The sequence below is a fragment of the Tetranychus urticae genome, chromosome 2, assembly GCF_039701765.1.
Source record: "Tetranychus urticae isolate SD_2017Ah chromosome 2, NJAU_TeUrti_SD_1.0, whole genome shotgun sequence".
NCBI lineage: Eukaryota > Metazoa > Arthropoda > Arachnida > Trombidiformes > Tetranychidae > Tetranychus > Tetranychus urticae.
The window spans coordinates 12,084,383-12,103,522 of NC_142959.1; the positions used below are offsets into that span (position 1 = coordinate 12,084,383).

Below are 19,140 nucleotides of genomic sequence, written 5' to 3' on the forward strand. Positions count from 1 at the left end.
ATGAAACTTGAAAATGACCATTGAAGGTAATAAAAAATCTTGTATCCAAAGCTATTGTAAGAGCCTTAACTGTTAGCTTGAAGCAATCACGATTAAACCCGATAAATTATCCAACAATTAGTACCATTAATTAAGCTATTTAAAGTGTTAATTTATTAGGTAATTGAATTTAAATGATTAACTACATTTAGTTTTGAAAGGGTTTGGTAAAAAAGAAAATTAAAATACAATGTTTCTGGTTTATACATTTGGTTAATGGGTTCACACTTCTGGCTCTTTATGATTTGGATACTTTTTTAGGATCACAAATGATTGCCTCAAGATTTAATCACCTTTCAATATATTACTTGATTAGTGACTTTATTATTTCAATTTATCAATTGTTGCATCAATTAAACAATCAGCGAGACCCTAAAGCTATTGTTCCATCAGTAAATATAAACATAACAATGATAATTTATTATCACTAAACAGCTCAACACTTTAATAAACCTATTGTTGTCGTTTAATTAATTATCATCGGTACTTTAACCCTCTATGTTAAACTAATAGTTTCCCATCAACAATTAACATTAATAGGCTCTTGATAAAACCTATTAATAACAATTTAGTAATATCTTTGATTCTGGTGATGGTAAAAATGATGAGATTTTTGTCTTTTCCTCTTTGGATAATCAGTTGACCGTTCAGGTTAGGATCTTTAAAGGGTTTAAAATAAATTTTGGGAAACATTTTTTTTTCATAGATTTAATTTTATCTTTATTTAAGCAATAATTTTGGTTTCAATTAGACTGAAGTAAAGCTTCAAGATGCAAAACTAGGAACTGGAACAATTTGTCGAAAATAATGGGATGCATAATGATTGGGTCCATGAATTTCCGTAGATTTTTTTTTGGTAGAATTGAACAAAAGGAGGAAATCCTCAGATAACAGATATTTTGACAAGTTGTTTGAATGTTGGAAAGATAGCGAAATATGAGAAAGGGAAAAAACATTACAAGTTTTACAAGAAAACAAGATGGAATTAATTTTTGTTTGTAATCAGCAATTAAGAGCATCGTGCTGAGCCCTATATTCAATATATTAAACTGGAATGGTTTGGGTTTATCTGAATGTTTTTGTTTAATTGTTAGCGGTGAACAACTAAATTCATAGCCAAAAAACAATTTCTTTGCACAGTTGAGAAAAACAATATTCAAACAATAGAAAGATGACTATTGCGTTAATTGTTTTGTATTATATGTACATGATATTTTTTTTCTTTGTATATGTTAAATCACTACATTAGAGATATGTAAATGTTATACAACTGCATCAAAAGTATTTGTGATTAGTGTACAAGGCAAAAAGTCGAGCGTCTTAATCACAAATAGTTGTATATGCTAGATCACTACAATGGAGATGTCCATGGTTGAGAATCTCATTAATGAACAAGTTCAATGTAGTGGTCTAACAGATTGTGTATTTTGCGTGTGTCGATAAAGTTTTAAACGAAACTAATCTTGTGATTGGTAATGTTAATGTTGCAATGAGGATGATATAAATAATGTATGTGTGTGTGTTATCTTATTTAGAGGCAGGAATAAATGATTGTAAGGCTAGAAGAGATGAGGCAGCAGTGCGAATAGGCTCACTACATTTGTTTAGGTCTACAAGGCATTGATTTTCTACTTTTGTTGGTGTTGTTTTAACACTAAGATCAAGAGCATGAGCTGCAAGATCCAAAGGCTGGGGTTCACAATGAGCATGAAATAGTCTTGTGGGAATCGGTTGATTTCTTGGAGTTCCTTTGGATGGAATTGGTTCCTTCTCTGAATCAGAGGTTTTGGCTAGATCGAGAGGTTGATATTCACTATTTGATTCATCACCATCATAGTCTTCAGTGACAGTGGATAAAGATTTTCTTTCAACTGTTCCAGGAAGTCCGGGAACAGTGGCTACAGTTGAGGTGGAGTTACCAGCAATCGGAGATATTGGAGATATTATTTGACATAGAGCGGCAAGACTTGAGTGGAATTGCCAGGCTAATGTGATTGCATCGACGGGATCTTCATGACCAGAAGCATTAGGTAAAGGTATAGATGGTGGCGGATTTGAGGTTTCGGTGAAACTACAATTGCTGGCTGAATTTAGGGGTTGACTGTGCTTGATTGTTGAACTGGTTGATGTAGCATTGGTTTTACGACGAGCAATTGTACCAATAGTTGAATTACCTCCATTTTGCGATGTTTCACCGAGTGTTGCGGCCTCTGATTCAGAAATTTCATCACTACCACTTTGGGAGTTACCATTAACAGAGGTACCATTGACTAGTACAATAGATTTTATGTCTTTTTTCATTTCGGGATGGAGTCGGATTACATGGCGAATGCAGTTATTTTTTGTACTAAATCCCAATTTACAAAGTGTACAGGAGTATGGCTTTTGACTCAAGGCATGTAAAGTTTTTATATGATGACGAAGAACTTTGTTACTTTTAAGATCAAGATTACAGTGACGGCAAAGAGTATCATTTGGTCCAGGCCATTCAGGACCAGAAATATTTGGTAGACGAGTGTCATTATTATGACGAGTAATATTTTGGATGGTTACTTGACTGGAGTCAGATGTTGGTGAGGATTTTGTTAAACCAGCGTTGAAAAGCATCGAACTTTTAATCTCTGGCTTTGACAATTTCTTGTGACGCTTACGAACATGTCGTTCACAGTTGGATTTGGTTGTAAATGCATATTTACAAATAGCACATTGAAAGGGACGCTCTCCGTTGTGAGTGCGAAGATGGCGTACCAAAGTTGATTTGTCCAAACTAGTATAAGAACACATGTTACAAACGTAATTATGTCCACTTTTGGTATGACCTCGATTATGTCTTTTAAGTGCGTTAAAAGTCTTGAATTCGAGAGCGCAGATTTCACATCGATGATTTGGTTGAGGTACATTCGCGTTCATACTACTATTTTGTTGGGCCGTTTCACCAGTATCCATTTCTTCAGAATTTTCCTTCCCCATGGAACCTGAGGTTCCTGAAGAGTTGTTTTCTGGAAGATCGATTTCCATTTCTTTTTCTCCATCCTCCGAAGGCGATGATGATGTTGTAGCTTCTATTGATGGTGGATTGCTATTTTCTCCATTCATCTTATCAGTATCCTGTAAGGGTAAGGATGCTGAAGCTCTTGACGGCGAACGAACTGATGATGTTGGTGTAGATAATAATCTCCTTCTTTTGAAACTTGTCTTTTTATTATCAAGAGATGACGAATTAGCAAATGATAATAGTGATGAACACGATGTCACATTCTTCAAAAGTGAATCTTTAGAGTTGGTATACTATAAGAGAGAAAAGAGAAATGAGAGAAAATTTGATTAACACAAGGATGTAAAAGAGGAAATTTAGTTCAAGATGTTATGTGTAAAACAAATTGATAACTATTAGTCAAAGAGGAAAAAATTTTCGCGTAAAGTATCAAGAGCAAGAGGAGTCACAAGAATGCGTTTTTGCATCTATTTGAGGTTGAAAGAAAATGGTTAGAAAAAGCGATAGCGTATTATTGATCTAAAATTTGGAACTTAGGCGGTTTAAGATATCTCATTGGATTTAGTATTGGTTAAAAGATAAGGAATAAAACTAAAGGATTGGGGCAAAAGATTAAAGTGATAGGGGGAATTAGCAAAACCGAGTTTATATGATTAAAAATGTCAACTTACATTACTATCTGCTAAGTCATGTTTAGCTTGTTTTTTGACTTCTTTGGTTTTATCGGTCAAAGGACCATCCAACTTTCTACTTGAGGTTTTCGAGTTTACCTTTGATTTTACCTTTGATTTAATCTTTGATTTGGTCTTTGAACTATTAGTGATTGAATTTTTATTAAGGCGATTGAAAGGCGGTTTAGCGTTGCTTTCCAAATCTCTAAATGGTGATGATCCATCTATAGATTGAACTTTGACCAGGCTGTTGTTGATGTTCTTTTTGTGTAATTGAAGCATAGCGAGAAATTGCTCCTTCTCATTGTCATTGCTTAAATATTGCTGATGATCTTCATCATCATTATCATCATCATTAGAAAAATTTTTAATGACGACATCTGCATTATCAATTGAAGGCAGTTTATCAGTGGTAATGGACGGGTTAGTTACGATTGCTTTTGAAAAGTTGATGGATGGAGATGAGGTCGATGATGTTAAGTTAACGCCTTTAACAACAGATGATAAAAAACTATCATAGCGATGTTTAGTTTGATGTGCAGCATACTCTACAGAACTACCAAGGTCGATTTGGCAAATATGACAAAAAGTTGAAGAGAGTGTTGATGGTTTTGACTGGCTCTCAGGGGTCTCCATCTTCAATGAAGTATGATCAGTGGAAATGATTGAAGAATTATGGGATTTTTGCTGGTGCAACGAAAGAGCAGCAGCACAGGGGAATGCCTTAGGACAATTTGAACATTGAAAATTGTGGTAGGGTGAACTTGATTTGCGAATGTTGGACTCGCAAAATGATTGAGCGATTAGCGGATATTTGTGTGAGGAAAAATCAGTGAATGTGAGATCATGGAATCCAATTGAAGCAGAGCCATTACCATTTTGATTATTATCGTTAGGCGAGTAACCACTATCCTTCGATGTGTGATGAGGACTTCGAGGACTATCCTTTGACGTGTGGTGAAGACTGCGAGGACTATCCTTTGGTGTAAGTTGTAGACTTCGAGAACTATCCTTTGATGTTTGCTGAGGACTGCGAGAACTATCCTTAGATTTGAGATGAGGACTGCGAGGACTATCTGGAGCAGCATTTTCATTTGAAGTTGTCCCATGAGTTCTCATGTGTCGGTGCATATTTCCGTTAGTTGTGAATGTCATATTACATATTTTACATTTAAATGGTCGTTCACCGGAATGTATCAGCATATGACGGTCAAGGGAACTAGCCGAGGAAAGAGTCTTACCACAGATCGAACAGGTGTGTGAGTGATCAGTAGGGTTATGTTGGCGAATATGTACTGTAAAAGAATGTTGAGAATCCCATTTTGTATCACAGACAGGACAAAGCCATTCGCCATTTTTCTTAAGATGTCCTTCACTCATAATGATGGTGATGATGATGTTGATAATGGGAACTCAAGAGAACAAGAGAAAGGAAGAGGAAAAAAAAGAGAAAGGAAGATAAAAACAACAAAATAAAAAACTTGAATAATAATAATAATAATGATGATGATGATGTTGTTGATGGCGATGATGGTGATGATGGTGATGATGATGATAATGGGAACTCGAGGATAGAGAGAGAGAGAGAGAGATAGTGAGAGAGAGAGGGAGAGAAAAAAAAGATAGGTAGAAAGATAGAAAGAAAGAGATAGTTAGAGGGAGGGAGAAAGAGACATAGAAAGAGAGAGGAAGAAAAACAAAAAAAAACTTGATATGATGAGAGATGAGTTGAGATGTAGCTTTATCTCTTACTCTACTGATTCTACTCTGACTTCAATCTGATTCCAAGCTCCTCTTCAACAAAAACATACTTTTACTTTTTCCCCATTCTCTCTCTTACTCCCTCACTTAGAGGACAAGGCTTCGTTACTAAGGTTACACTGTAGCACCATCTACATGTATACGATTCACTGCAATTACAAACATAACGGGCGGCGCCAGCATAAGCCGTAGTTCATCTCTAAAGATGTAACCGAATCCTTGCCCGCAACAATAAAATCATCTAACTCACCTGAAGTAAAAATCTAACATTTTCCTTGCGCAGGGAGAGAGAAGAGAAAGATAGTTTCATACTGTATCCTCAAAGTTGATGGTTTTTTTTCTTGTTGTGTTTTTAGTGAATTTTTTCTCCTTCTCCTTCTCATCATCATCATAATCATCATCATTATTGTCATCATTACTTAAACCTGATTCTTCCTTGTTATCAAGCCATTTCTTCAATCGATAGAGAAGATGATGATGTCGAAGGATATACATTAGGTTGTTAAGGTGATGAGGGAAAGGAAAGAGAGAGAGAAAAAAAAAATGATGATGATGTTGTTGCTGTTGTTGATGATGATGAGAATGATGATTATGATGATTATTATTATGATGATGGTGATGTGAGAGTGAAAATGGAGGTGCATGATGATGATTCCTTTTTTTTCTCTTCTTTTTTTCCTCTTCTCTTCTCTTCACATCGAAATATACATGTATATGGATTTCACTTTACCAAATTAATCTATACATTATCTTAACCTATTTTTTGTTTTTTTTTCCTTCTATTTATTTCCAAAGGTAAACTTCACATTTATTTATGTTGCTTTTCACAACAATTATGGTTAAAATATCTGTCTTTTTTCTTACCTTCGCCTGCCTACTAAAAAAGCAAATGAAAGGGTAAAAGTAGCCAAAAGAGTAACCGTCTTTACATAAGGGAAACAACTAGAAATGATTACATTTTATATCATGAAACACCATATTATTTATCAAAATTATCTTGATCAACAGAGTTTTCTTAGTATACTTAATATGTATATTGTAACCATCATGTTTGTTTAATTATGTTGGATGTTGGGATGATGGAAACAAAAAAACATGACTTGATAAAGAATGAACGCAACCAACACAATTTGCAGCATCTTCCAGTTAAGCTTTTTTTGCTGCTTTAACGACAACCAGGTCACCATTTTTCACTTCAAGTTTTTCACCTCAACTACTTTTACTTTTACAGCACAACTCAATTCAATTTAATACTTCCTTTAAAACATTTATCAGAAGAAGAAGAAGAAGAAATCAGAAGAAAAAATCAGAAGAAGAAGCGAAAAGAAAATGAAAGCAAAATAAATGTTAACCGATTAGTAATAAACTTCCATTTTTATTTAAGACTAGATTTTCAAGATTTAATTAATAGATACCGATCTTGATCTTATTAGATCATTAACATTAACAGATCTTCAATACTTTTTACTGTTGTCTTTGTCTCTAGTTTCAGATCTTGACGCCTTCAAAAGCCTTCACTTTGTGTTAACCTTTTTTCCTTTTGCTTGTGAATTTTGGTTTCTCTTCACTCATTTTTTTTGTCCTCTCTTCTGTTGTTCGTCTGTTCATCTTGGACAATTCATTTTGACTTTATTTATCGATTTACATTCAGGTCAATTGTGTACATTTAATCAATCCATCAAGATCGAAACAAAATTACAAGTTAAAGTTGATAATCGTAAAATTGTTACCATGTCAACTCTATATGTGATGAACTGTTTTTATTCAACTTGTGTGTATTAGCTTGTAACAGCATCTAAACAAAAGTTTTTTTCTCTCTCTTTCTTTCTCCTCTTTTATGTCCATCTGAGTTTGATTATTTTTTGGAATCAATTTTTTGTTACCTGAATTATAATTTCTTAGAAATCATCTTGCAATCATGACTTTTACCTTCTTTTTTACCTTAAACTTGCCAGTTCTCATGGTTCTCATCTTTATCTTTCCTTCTTTTCATCATCATTTTTTAACTTAATTTAATAATTGTCCTCCCATTAGTTGCCTGTTTTTATCATTGTTTAACAACATTTCATTTTCGCATTTTCATATCTTCTTCTTATGCATGCTAAAGCTACTTTTTCATCTTATAATTGTTACATTTCATTGCTACGTAAGTGTACATGTAAATTATAACATTGACTGAATAATCATTTTTTTCTTTCTTCTCTCACTAACCTAGTTTCATCATTTTTTCGTCTTTTATTTTTCTCGTTTATTCAGTCAAATCCATATATGCTGCTGGTTTAACAATGAAAGCTGAGAAATGGATAGCCAAAGGTTGTTTTATTTTCATTCAATATTTCCAATGGAACCACCAGTTTTGTCAATAAAGCAAAGTCTAAAAAGAGTTGATAGAGGAGAGATGGTTAGAGGGATCAATAGAAGTAGGTGGAAGAAAAGTAGGAGGAGGAGGAACGTCTTAGAAGACGATGGAAAAGGAAGGTTTCATCTTTAATGACAATTGGACAAAAACAAATTTTTACTGGAAACGGCTTAAAAAGTGGTAAACAATCTATCTGCTTACAATTTGGGACTCGTTTTGCGTTTGAATACACCTGAGTCAGGCGATTCTCAATCCATTACCTATGACCTTCTATAAGCTTATTTTGTTTGGAGATGAATTTGACCACTTTATCCTCCTCTTGGCTATCCAGAAAGAAAGCATCATTAGAGATACCTTTTTGTTAAGGAAGATAGCAGTCGAAAAGTTAATTAAAGCTGGTTTCTCTCAGTAAATTCCCATAAACCTTGAAGGGTTTTTTCAAACTGGAACCTATTCAAGTGGTTTTGCCTAATCAAGAAAAGTTGCCTTCAATAAATGATGATCATTTTGATGATGACAATGATGATGGTGATGACGAGAAGGAAAAAAATACATTTTTATTTCATCAACAAAATTCGTTCTAATGTTTATCTCTAAATCAAACCTTTACGATACCCTTTCCAATTGGTGTGTTAAAAATTGAGTAGTTTATTTATCAATTGTTGATAATTTACTATTTCATATATCGATATGTTTTTGGTTTCCAACACTATGCTAATACTCAATCCTTTTTTAAATTTTAAAACCAAGGAATAGATAAACTCTTCAACCAGAAACTCCATTGTTGTTTCAATAGTCTATTCCGCATCAAAATAATCCCTAAGAGTAAAAGTATCTTACTCTAATTAACCATTTACATCTCAATTTAGGTATTTTGTTACTTGTTTTAACCCTTCAAGTATTTGATGGAGAAAGAGAGAGAGAGAGAGAAAGTAAGTTAGTGAGTTAGTGAGTAAGTGAAAGTGAAGTTTAAACCCAAAACCAGTTTTTTGATGATCAATGTTTACAATCAATTTCATTGAAAGATGAAACATAAGTTACTAAGTGAGTGGATCAGTTGAGGCTAACCTGAGGCTTAGTTTTCAATTCAAGACTCATTTGATAAACAGTGACCTAACTGATAATAAGCCTTTAGTCTTATTATCACTCTTCATAATAACAGTTAATTAAGCTTCATTGGAGCAAGATTCAGATGGTTCATCTCGAACAATTTACTTACTTCCACTGCGTATTTATTGTTACCTCAAACTCTAGTTCCAGTCAATAATGATTGATTTAGTAATGAGAAATTAATTTTTTTTGCTCTTGATATGTTTTCAAGATGCAATTTTGATTCTATCTTTTGTATTGCAGTTTCATTACTGACCAATAGATTGATCAACATTTAAGCTGAGTCCAGTGACCATAAATTTTAGGTTTTGTGTCTTCATCATTGAAATTATTAACACAAATAACCAATCTCAACTTGATCCTATCTAAAGACTATTAACTAATCAATATTTTTGCTTTCACTTTCCTTTCCTGTTAACTTGTTTTGTCAATAATCAGGAGACAATTTGACAACCGAAAAGTGTCATTCTGTATCCTTTTCACCTTATATCCCAACAAAAACCATCAACCCTTTCAACAACTACAATTACAATTGAATGGTGTTAACAATCATCAGTTTAGTTATACATACAAATTGAAATAATTTTAATCACCAACCATTAAGCCATTGAAGATCAGCTTTACCTGAATCCAGAAAACCTCTCAAGCTCTCACATCAACATTTCCAACTTCAAATATTCCAATTTCTTTTGATTCAAATTTTATTAATCTAGTTGTCTATTTCAATTAAATCAATCTTCACAATAATAATTTTAATTTGTATTGAAATAATTCAATCATATTTTAACGAAGCTCATTATAAGCTCAATTATTTCTTCCAGGCCTGATATCACAACATAGTTACACTCAATTTAATCATTGATGGTCATCTTAATTCTTAATTTTATTATATTTTGTAGGTTTAATAATTTTTTACTATTTATTTACAATTTTAGACAAATTTACTGTTAATCAGTTTTTACAATAACCGCGTAATGTTTTAAAGGTGTTATCCAAACAGCATTACCATGCCAACAACATATGGCCTCACATTTCTGACTTTTTGCTTAAAAATATATCTTCGTCAGAATACTTTATGTTTAGTCAAAATTTAATTGTTCTCTTTTTTTCGTTAATTAATTTATTCAACTAACCTTTTTATCCTTCCCTTTACCATTTTTTGTATAATCTTTCATCTCTTCTTCCCTGTTCAATTCTCATCTTCATCATATCTCATACCTTCTTGCTGTTAAATTCATTTGTACAGATTTACGTAGAATTTAAACAGCAACTAATTTCACCTTTTTATTACATTTCATATTACTATAAATAAGTGTAAATATATACATATTTATAAAAAAAGTCATTATATTTTTGTTTTCACTAAGCCAATTTTTGTACAGTCAAATTCACTATGTCCTGTTGGGATAAAAGGAAAATAGCCAATGGTCTATCAAAAGATTCCAGTGAAATCAATCCTGCCACTAAAGATGATAAAAAAGGAGTTAATGGAACAATTTTAATCAACAAAACTGGAGAGGAAGATGGAGACGGAGATGGAGGTGGAAGGAACAGGTCGGAAAATGGAGATTTTGGCGAAGTATCCTTTGGAGAGATTATGAATGAACAATATGTATCTTATTTGATGGAAAAGGAGGGATTACCAGGTGAAAAGGTGGATTTATCACCTGATATCGTTGAGAAGCAAGTTAATGGTGGTGATATATTGGTTCCAATGGAATCGCTCGATTTATGTGCTTTACCAATTCCTGCAGATGAAGAATCTACTGACAATGATCTGCTTTTGGCTCAATTGCTGCAAGAAGAGTTTGACAAAGAGTTCAATGATCACCTTGAAAGGTATCATCAACAATTACTATTGCCTTTCCTAAGCCTTCTGTTTGTATCTTAGTAAGAGAACGATAATTTTAGCCTTTAGATTGTTCTAATGTGTCTTGTCGCAGGAAAATTTCATTGAGCCCAATTTTGATGTTTTGATGCATTTCATCATCTTGTTAGATCCACCATCTTTTCTTTGCCAATCATATGCATATTTCATTGTTAGATTCTCTCTAATGTCAGACTAATTCAACTTTCAACTTATATCTTAATTTTAATTTGGATAGTTTAATTTTGTTCCAGGTAAGATCAAAGCCTAGGAATTTTTTTCTTCCACATTGCGAATGAAATAGCCACTCATCACTTTTTATCATTTTAAAAGACTCTTATCTAATTAGGATTTTTCCTCCATGTTTTTTCTTCATGTCTTCTTCTTTTTTCATTCAGCCAGGGGAAAGATTTGACCACCAAGTCTGAAAGTGTTGCTGTTGCATTTTGCCCTTCCCGTCGTGTTCACAACGATTCAACAAGTGAATCAGAAACAGATGATGCAACTCCAGGGGCTGATGACAAATATCGGGATTGGGATTCATTTGAAAGTGCTGAAAAAGGCTCTGCTGCTGTAACACTTGGACGTAAAGGTTTTGCCAAAAATGCTGAAGGATCTTATACCACTAAGCATGACCCAACAGTTTGTGGTCGAAGAAATGCGTGCCGTGTTATGGATTTTGATGTTGCTGTTAAAACTGGTAAGCTTCGTTTTTACTCCTTCATTTTTTGCTGTTCATGACCTTTTAACTCACTTAATATTCTTCAACTTCTATTGTGCAAAAACAAGTTTTACCGAAACTCATATCCAAGACCTAATTATGTGATATAATTGTTGAAGAAGAAAAAACTTGACTCTTTCTTTTAAACACTTCTACTTTCAACTGTGACTTTTGTCAAATTCTAATTTCCTAAGTGTTTTATCTTCTCATAAAAACACCTTTATTACATGATTAACTTAAGAAACATTCTTATTTTACCGTAGGAGATGGTGGTGGCTTTGATATGAAATTGAACAATAATGTATTCAACGCTCTCAAGGTTCACTCAAAGAAAGAGAGTAAACGTGCAGCACGACTTCGACAGGCTAAAGAAAAATCTACAGTTGAACATGTAATGGACGAAAAAACTCGACTTCTCCTGTATAAATTGGTCAATCGGGGTATCTTGGATGAAGTTAACGGTACGATATCAACTGGAAAAGAATCACATGTTTACCACGGTATTGGTGGTGATCCTGAGAAACAAATTACTTGCGGGGAAGTTGCCATTAAAGTTTACAAGACAACTTTAAATGAATTTAAAAATCGTGAAGCTTATATCAGAGATGATCATCGATTTAAGGATAAATTTTCTCGTCAAAATCCTCGAAAAACAATTCATTTATGGGCAGAAAAAGAGATGCACAATTTAATGAGAATAAAAAGAGCTGGTATTCCTTGTCCAGAAGTTGTTATGCTTAAAGATCATATTCTTGTTATGAAATTCATTGGAATGGGTGGTAAACATGCTCCATCTTTAAAAGATGCTAAACTATCGCTTTCTCAGTTGACTCAAGCTTACAATGATGTTGTTCAGGTAAATCTTTACGCTTTCCTATTTTATTTGCGTTGCTAATTAATCGATGTCAATGCTTAATTTTTCCATACTTATCTCTTCTCTTCTATCTAGATTATGAAAAAGATGTATGGTAAATGTGAATTGATACATGGTGATCTAAGTGAATATAATTTACTTTGGTATCTTAACAAAGTCTGGGTTATCGATGTTAGTCAATCTGTTCTAACAAATCACCCTTTTTCACTTCATTTTCTCTCTCGAGACTGTCTCAACATTACCAAGGTAAGTTAGGTTTGAAACTTGCAATTAAGCAAGAAAAACGAACTTGAAATAACTGGTTGTTCTTTAATACATTATTTCTTTTTCCTCTACAGTTTTTTGAAAAATGTGGCCTCCAAGAGATGAAATCAAGTGGTGAACTTTTCTATGAAATAACTGGAAAGGAACTAGAGGGAGATGATTTAGGAGATATTGATCACCTAGCCAATATATTAGACTATGAACGTGATGTGGAAGTGTTGACTTACGGAGTAAATACAGAGGTGGATAATTTCAACGAACTGTTTGAAAGAAGTGTTCTTGAAAGGGAAAATATGGCTAACGGGAAATCTATTCAACCTAAACAGAGCGTAAGCTCAACTCCTTGTTCATCATCATCAGCTTCAAGGAAAAAAAGACCATCACATTGAAGAATATTTAAATTAAAAGCAAGTGAGGAAAAAAATGATAAAAATCATCGAGGTACCACTCAATACCATTGAATCTGAATCCATTAAGTTGGGTTATCAATGTAATCACACAAACAAAAAATTACCAAAAAAATTCCCTCTATTCATGGTGACAAGAATATAGTTGTAAGTTTTTTGAACTGGAAAGTTTAAATTAACATCCGATAGAATTGAAATCAAATGATTGTGAGCAACAATCGGTCAAACTTGCTAGTTTGTCTTTCTATTGGAAAACTTGACTAGCTAAATAAAAATGTCAGCCTAATTCAGGTGACAAATGCAATTGTTGTAAACTAATTATGTCTCTATTTTTCAATTATTTCACCGAAATATTATTCACAATCGCTTTAATCTTGAATTGATTTCAAATCAATCATTCAATCTGAATCTATTCAAAATTCCAATAGATTCGAGTGGGCCTTATAAATCTCAAGTCATGATCAATTTATCTATCATTTCACATTTTATTCGCTGATCAAGCAAATGACAAGCCTTACATACATGTATTTAATTTCTTGATTAGATGTCTCGCAATGATTTAATCTGTTTTGTTCAATTAATATCAACTGATCACTGATCACTGATCATTGATCAATATCAAATTAATCAATTCTGATAGATCTATTATCAATTATGGCAAAAAGTTACAGATTATCGCCAAAATCTAGTCAGTTGATTGTTTATCATAATTTTAGTCAACCAATTTTAGTGCCTAAACATTTCTTTATATTCTGATTAACGGATCAAACCATCAGAATTATTAATTTGCCAAAAAGTGACTGACCCTCTTGATTATTAATAAAGATGAAAGTTAGTTTATACAAATTACTGTTACTTATGTCGTGTCTATTACTAACTTGTTATTTTATTACTTAACATCAAGATATCTAAGCTTCATAGAAGAACTTATTTAGTCAATTAATCACACTAATCTCTGATTATTATCTCATTTACGTTAATTCTTGATAACAATGATAAAATAAATGCTTATTTTAAGCTTTCAATGCTTTGGATTCATATAAAATCACCACATTTGGTATAATCTAGCATTTATCTATGTAACTATCTTTTACTCAAAAGATATAATCTCATATCTTTATGGATTCAATATAACTAACATTCAACATATGATTTTTATTTTTAATCATGTGACTTTCACCTCTCGATCAATAAAATTGATTGTAAAAACGGTAAATATAAAGGTGAAAATCTCAAAAGTCATCTCAGTTAATAGCAATACTAGCAATTAGTATTTAATTGACAACTGTTTCAATAGTTTTGTGTACAAAAGTCTTATGCATTAGACTAGTATTTTCTGTTAGTTTGAGTTCAGCCATTTCTACTCTCTCTTTCACAACCAACTTCATCATCGTTCTCATCATTACTTTCACCATCATCATCATTACCAACAACATTCAATAATCGTCATCAACATCATACTGTATTTTCAAGTGAAATTCAAGGCTGTTCTCTCGAAAAAATTTTGCTTGTAAGCTTTGAGCTTTTTCATGGTAACCTTGATCATCAACTTAGGATAACACGTTTTCCATCCTTTAATTCTTTTCTTTTTGTTGAACCCATTTATTGTTTAACTCATATTTAACACAGTTTAACTCATCAATATGGCTAACCAATTCAATAGATGTATCAATTTCTCTGCTGGCCCATCGAGATTACCTGAAGAAGTTAGTAAAAATAGTTTAAATTTATCAACAAGAATAATACTCATTGTACTTTTCTCTTTATTTACTGGATAGATTTTGGTTAAAGCTGCTTCTGAATTGTTGAATTATGATCAATCAGGATGCAGTGTTATGGGTAAGTATTGTTTTCTATTCCAAGTATTTCTTGTCCTGACCAGATTTAGTTTACTAACCTAAATGACAACTTTGATGGTGACAGTTGTCAAAGTTTTAATTCTTCGCTATCCATCTTAATCATTAACTTTGGTTAAAATTATTGATTAATATTGGGAATTACTGTTATCCAAACAAATTGTCAATTTTCTTAGCATATCTGTCTGTCTGATTTTTTGGATTGCTTAAAGTCTTCTAACGAATGGTCTAATAATCGTAAAGTTCAAAGAGTAAAGTACTCTTGGGTAAAGTTAATCTATTTTCTCAATTATGTTTGTTTTCATTTTTTTCAGAGCTCAGCCACAGATCAGCGCAGTTCGCAAACATAATTACCGAAGCTGAAAAGGACTTAAGAGAATTAATGTGAGTTGAATCAGTTATTTGTATTATGTGAGTTTTATATTACAATGTAAAGCTTAGGAACGCGCAATGAGCTTAGTAATAAGACCTGATTTCTGAAACATTAGCCAAGTTTAAACAATCTCAAAATGTGTTTATTTCAAATTAGATAACAATTTATTTTAACATCTTCATCGCACCTGCGATTTAAAGCTGTTATTTATCCTTGATAATTGTGTTATGGTATTATGGCATCCTTGGTCTTATGTAGTAATATTTAGATTGATGAACTTCGTACATTCACCTTAGAGATTTTTTGTTTTTTTTAATCAGAGATGGTCTCGAGTAAAACCTGGTTACTATGCTTTGATATTTCTTTTAACGATTTTTCTATTTCATTAGGTCAGTGCCAGACACCCATGCCATACTTTTTGTCCAAGGAGGAGGAAGTGGCCAATTTTCAGCAATCCCTTTGAATCTCCTCTCAAATAGCAATGAATCTGCTGATTACTTGATTACAGGAACTTGGTCGGATAAATCCTACAAAGAAGCTCTCAAATTTGGGAAAGTAAAATCGGTTACTCCATCAACCAAGGTTTACACTTCAATTCCTGACCCTTCAACTTGGAATCTTTCCTCGGATGCTAAATATTTTTATTATTGTGCCAATGAAACTATTCATGGTGTTGAATGGCAAGAAATACCTTCGAATGTTCCTGAAAATATTCCATTGGTTAGTGACATGTCATCTAATTTCATGACTCGAGCCGTCGATGTTTCTAAATTTGGTTTAATATACGCTGCCGCACAAAAAAATATTGGCATTGGCGGATTGACTGTTGTTATTGTTCGTAAAGATTTATTGGGTAAAGCACAATCTGTTACTCCAATTGTCTTTGACTACAAGACAATGGCTGACAATAATTCATTATACAATACACCACCCTGTTTCGCGTAAGTCATTTCACTTAATTTAGCTCAATATTATTCAGCCATTAACAAAAACATTTCTAATCAACAGTATCTACATGACTGGTTTGTATTTGAAATGGATCAAAGAGAAAGGTGGATTGAGTGCTATGGAGGAAAATAGCAAAATCAAATCAAACATGATTTACAATGTTATTGAACAATCTAATGGATTTTATTATTCACCTGTTGCTGCAAATTGCCGTAGTAGAGTCACCATTCCATTCCGTGTAGGTGGATCCAATGGAAATCCTGAACTTGAAGCCAAATTCTTGAAGGAAGCACAAGCCGCGGGAATGATACAACTTAAGGGTCACAGATCAGTTGGAGGAATTCGAGCTTCATTGTTCAATGCCATTTCTATCGAAGATACAAGAGTTTTAGAGCAGTTCATGATAAACTTCATGAAAGCCAATTCTCAATAAGCCTTCGATAAAATTTTTGAAATTAACATTTGAAATTTTGACTAAAAACTAATGCTTTTTAGAATAATATTTTGACAATTTAAGAATTTTTTTGTCACTTTGCTATTAAATATTACTAACATTCAAATAAGGCAAATTGAATAATACGATTAATTTAAATCATTAATTAAATTGATACAAGCATAGCAATTATCGCTTAGCTCTAAACCATATTAGAACGTTGTAAAAACGTTTCTTTTATCTTTTTAATTTTTATTAACAACCAGCTATAATCACCATTTATTATCGTCTACTGTTGAATTTGCTTTCGAAAGAGACGTTGTAAGAGTATTCAATGACAGGTAAGTTACGAACATAATTGTAGTTCTCGACATGAATTCTGGTTGCCTTGGTTTTGCCTTTGCTTATTATTCATTATTTTTTATTATTTCACAGAGAAACTGTTATACAATAATGTAAGAATGGAAGGTAAAAAGACTAATAAATCCAAATCCTCGCCCAGATTTACTTGATAACACTGCTAGTCCAACTATTTTTGATGGTTCACGTAAAGAATTTACATTTGATCACTCTTATTGGTCTTTTGATGAATTTGTTATCATGTATCTTTGGTTACTGTACTATTGACTTTGTAGATGTTTTTTTGTTCTTGCCGTTCGCCAGTACGCGCTAAATGGCAATAAAAATCAGAACGATTGCCTTAAATACTCTGACCATTGTACAGAAATAGTTTTCTAGACTAAATCCTTACCGGTGTTATTTAAATCAACTTTTACCATATTGGTATTGTTAAAGTGGAGCTACAGTTTAAAACAATTCTTGGTCTAGAATCCAATGCTGTAGGGAACTTTCAATCATTTTTTACAAGATGTGAAATTGCATCGATCAAGATAATTAATTTTTGGCTGGCTAGTATTAGATTTTATGGATTATTTTACAATTTTTATAGAAAGCAATGAAAGGGATAACGGCACTGATTTATGAATCAAAACTGATCACATTATATTATAATTTCTGGTTACTCGAACTCGTTTTCAAGATGGAAAAATATTCATTTTCCAAAAAGCTTCATTGATCTAATAAGATTTTGAGAGATATTGGCGATTTATGGTTCCACTTGATTATGTTTCCTCATTATCATGAATAGTTTCTTGATTAGGTGAAATTTTCTTATCAATTTAAGTTTACTTGCTCTTCAAAATTCAAATTCTGAATCATGTCTATTAATGATTTGCAGTATCATTTTGTGGCGCCACTCAAATTATTTTAGTTTTATCAGCTTTACCCGCAGTAGTTTCAGAAGTATCATTTCTATCGTATCATGTCTATAACTAATTTATGAATCAAAACAAGTTTCTTTGAATTATCAATCAGCAAATAGTTCAATTGTGATTTTCATATTGGACCATTGATATGGATTATTGAAATACATTTAACTCAACAGTTTATATTTATTTGTGTCCATATTAATTGAATATTTATTTTATTACTTTTTTAAAAACAATTGCTGTCAATAACAAAGGCCAGTTAACAACCAGCTCGTTGGCAATGGATAGTGCCAAAGACTTACCTGGATATGGAGACACTTTTTCCTACGAGCGTCCGCCTCCATACGATGCTAGTTTTGGTACCACAATTCAAAATCAAACCCAACCTTACCAATCAGATAAACAGTTCACAGATAACCCTAATAATGGTAATTATTTAAATAATTTAAATTGTTCCTCTTCTAATCTTGGCCATTAACCAATCTTGATCTAAACCGTGAAACCATTTTAATTTCCCTTTTTCTCTTTTCAGTGCCCATCAACAATGTTCCGATTCATATCAGCGATGAATTCGGACCTTACAGCCAGAATGCTGTCTGTCCTCATTGCAATCAATATGTTGTGACAAAAACGAAACATATCCCTGGACTGATGACATGGCTTACATGTTTGGTCTTTTCTTATTTCTGCTGCTGTTGTTTACCATTTTGTATGGACTCATGTCGTAATGTTGATCATAAATGTCCAAATTGTAAGCAAAAGATTGGTCATTACCAAAGATACTGCAAGTGACGCGGTGATGAGTGATTCATCAAACGTAGCATTAACCGGAAGATAGAAGTCCCCAGGATTCGCTGATTTTTCTTATCAACGAGATGAGAAAATAACCCTTTATTTGAACTTCTCTGATTGTCTGAAGTTCTTACAGAGAAATTGTTGTATCATCATAAACCGGCTATGATTATACAAAAATGATGCTTGGGTTTTGACTTGAAAGGATGATTCGCACAAACATAAATCCATTCATATTTTGACTGTTTCCTTGTTAGCTTTAAGTGTTCTGAGCATTGTAATTGTTGACACTCCTGTAATTTAATCATTAAACCGGAAAAAATGTTTTCCTAAAAACTAATCTTTACTTTATACTGATTTACTTTGTCTTAATTGTTTCTAAAGTTCCACTTTTGAAAACCT

The 19,140-nt window shown here is 32.7% G+C and overlaps 4 protein-coding genes and 1 long non-coding RNA gene across 8 annotated transcripts; 4 read left to right on the plus strand and 1 right to left on the minus strand.

The window, feature by feature from the left end:
- Positions 1-731: 731 nt before the first annotated feature.
- On the minus strand, positions 732-5,256 carry LOC107362506 (uncharacterized). Its single transcript, XM_015929595.3, has 2 exons — positions 3,706-5,256; positions 732-3,327 (listed from the first exon to the last, which is right to left on the minus strand). The coding sequence occupies exons 1-2, from the start codon at positions 5,083-5,085 to the stop codon at positions 1,567-1,569; spliced, it is 3,141 nt and encodes a 1,046-aa protein (XP_015785081.1). The 5' UTR covers positions 5,086-5,256; the 3' UTR covers positions 732-1,566.
- Positions 5,257-6,948: 1,692 nt separating this feature from the next.
- LOC149093898 (uncharacterized) lies at positions 6,949-8,668 on the plus strand. Its single transcript, XR_016198869.1, has 2 exons — positions 6,949-7,612; positions 7,723-8,668. It is a non-coding gene; the product is annotated as an uncharacterized LOC149093898 (long non-coding RNA).
- Positions 8,669-9,975: 1,307 nt separating this feature from the next.
- On the plus strand, positions 9,976-13,386 carry LOC107362516 (serine/threonine-protein kinase RIO3). Its single transcript, XM_015929607.3, has 5 exons — positions 9,976-10,774; positions 11,201-11,502; positions 11,787-12,379; positions 12,473-12,643; positions 12,736-13,386. The coding sequence occupies exons 1-5, from the start codon at positions 10,329-10,331 to the stop codon at positions 13,048-13,050; spliced, it is 1,827 nt and encodes a 608-aa protein (XP_015785093.2). The 5' UTR covers positions 9,976-10,328; the 3' UTR covers positions 13,051-13,386.
- A 936-nt stretch (positions 13,387-14,322) lies between these two features.
- Positions 14,323-16,822, plus strand: LOC107368580 (phosphoserine aminotransferase). 3 transcript variants are annotated; one of them, XM_015936452.3, is made up of 6 exons: positions 14,323-14,600; positions 14,698-14,774; positions 14,847-14,907; positions 15,239-15,308; positions 15,687-16,238; positions 16,306-16,822. In XM_015936452.3, the coding sequence occupies exons 2-6, from the start codon at positions 14,712-14,714 to the stop codon at positions 16,676-16,678; spliced, it is 1,119 nt and encodes a 372-aa protein (XP_015791938.2). In that variant the 5' UTR covers positions 14,323-14,600; positions 14,698-14,711; the 3' UTR covers positions 16,679-16,822. The 3 variants fall into 3 exon arrangements, with proteins under 3 accessions (XP_015791938.2, XP_015791929.2, XP_089123933.1); XM_015936443.3 differs by having other exon boundaries at positions 14,323-14,578; XM_089267807.1 differs by having other exon boundaries at positions 14,323-14,774.
- A 60-nt stretch (positions 16,823-16,882) lies between these two features.
- Positions 16,883-19,074, plus strand: LOC107368603 (lipopolysaccharide-induced tumor necrosis factor-alpha factor homolog). Of its 2 annotated transcripts, XM_089267808.1 has the most exons (4): positions 16,883-17,019; positions 17,114-17,146; positions 18,201-18,374; positions 18,479-19,074. In XM_089267808.1, the coding sequence occupies exons 1-4, from the start codon at positions 17,013-17,015 to the stop codon at positions 18,736-18,738; spliced, it is 474 nt and encodes a 157-aa protein (XP_089123934.1). In that variant the 5' UTR covers positions 16,883-17,012; the 3' UTR covers positions 18,739-19,074. The 2 variants fall into 2 exon arrangements, with proteins under 2 accessions (XP_089123934.1, XP_025017729.2); XM_025161961.2 differs by lacking the exon at positions 17,114-17,146 and having other exon boundaries at positions 16,886-17,019.
- Positions 19,075-19,140: the final 66 nt, after the last annotated feature.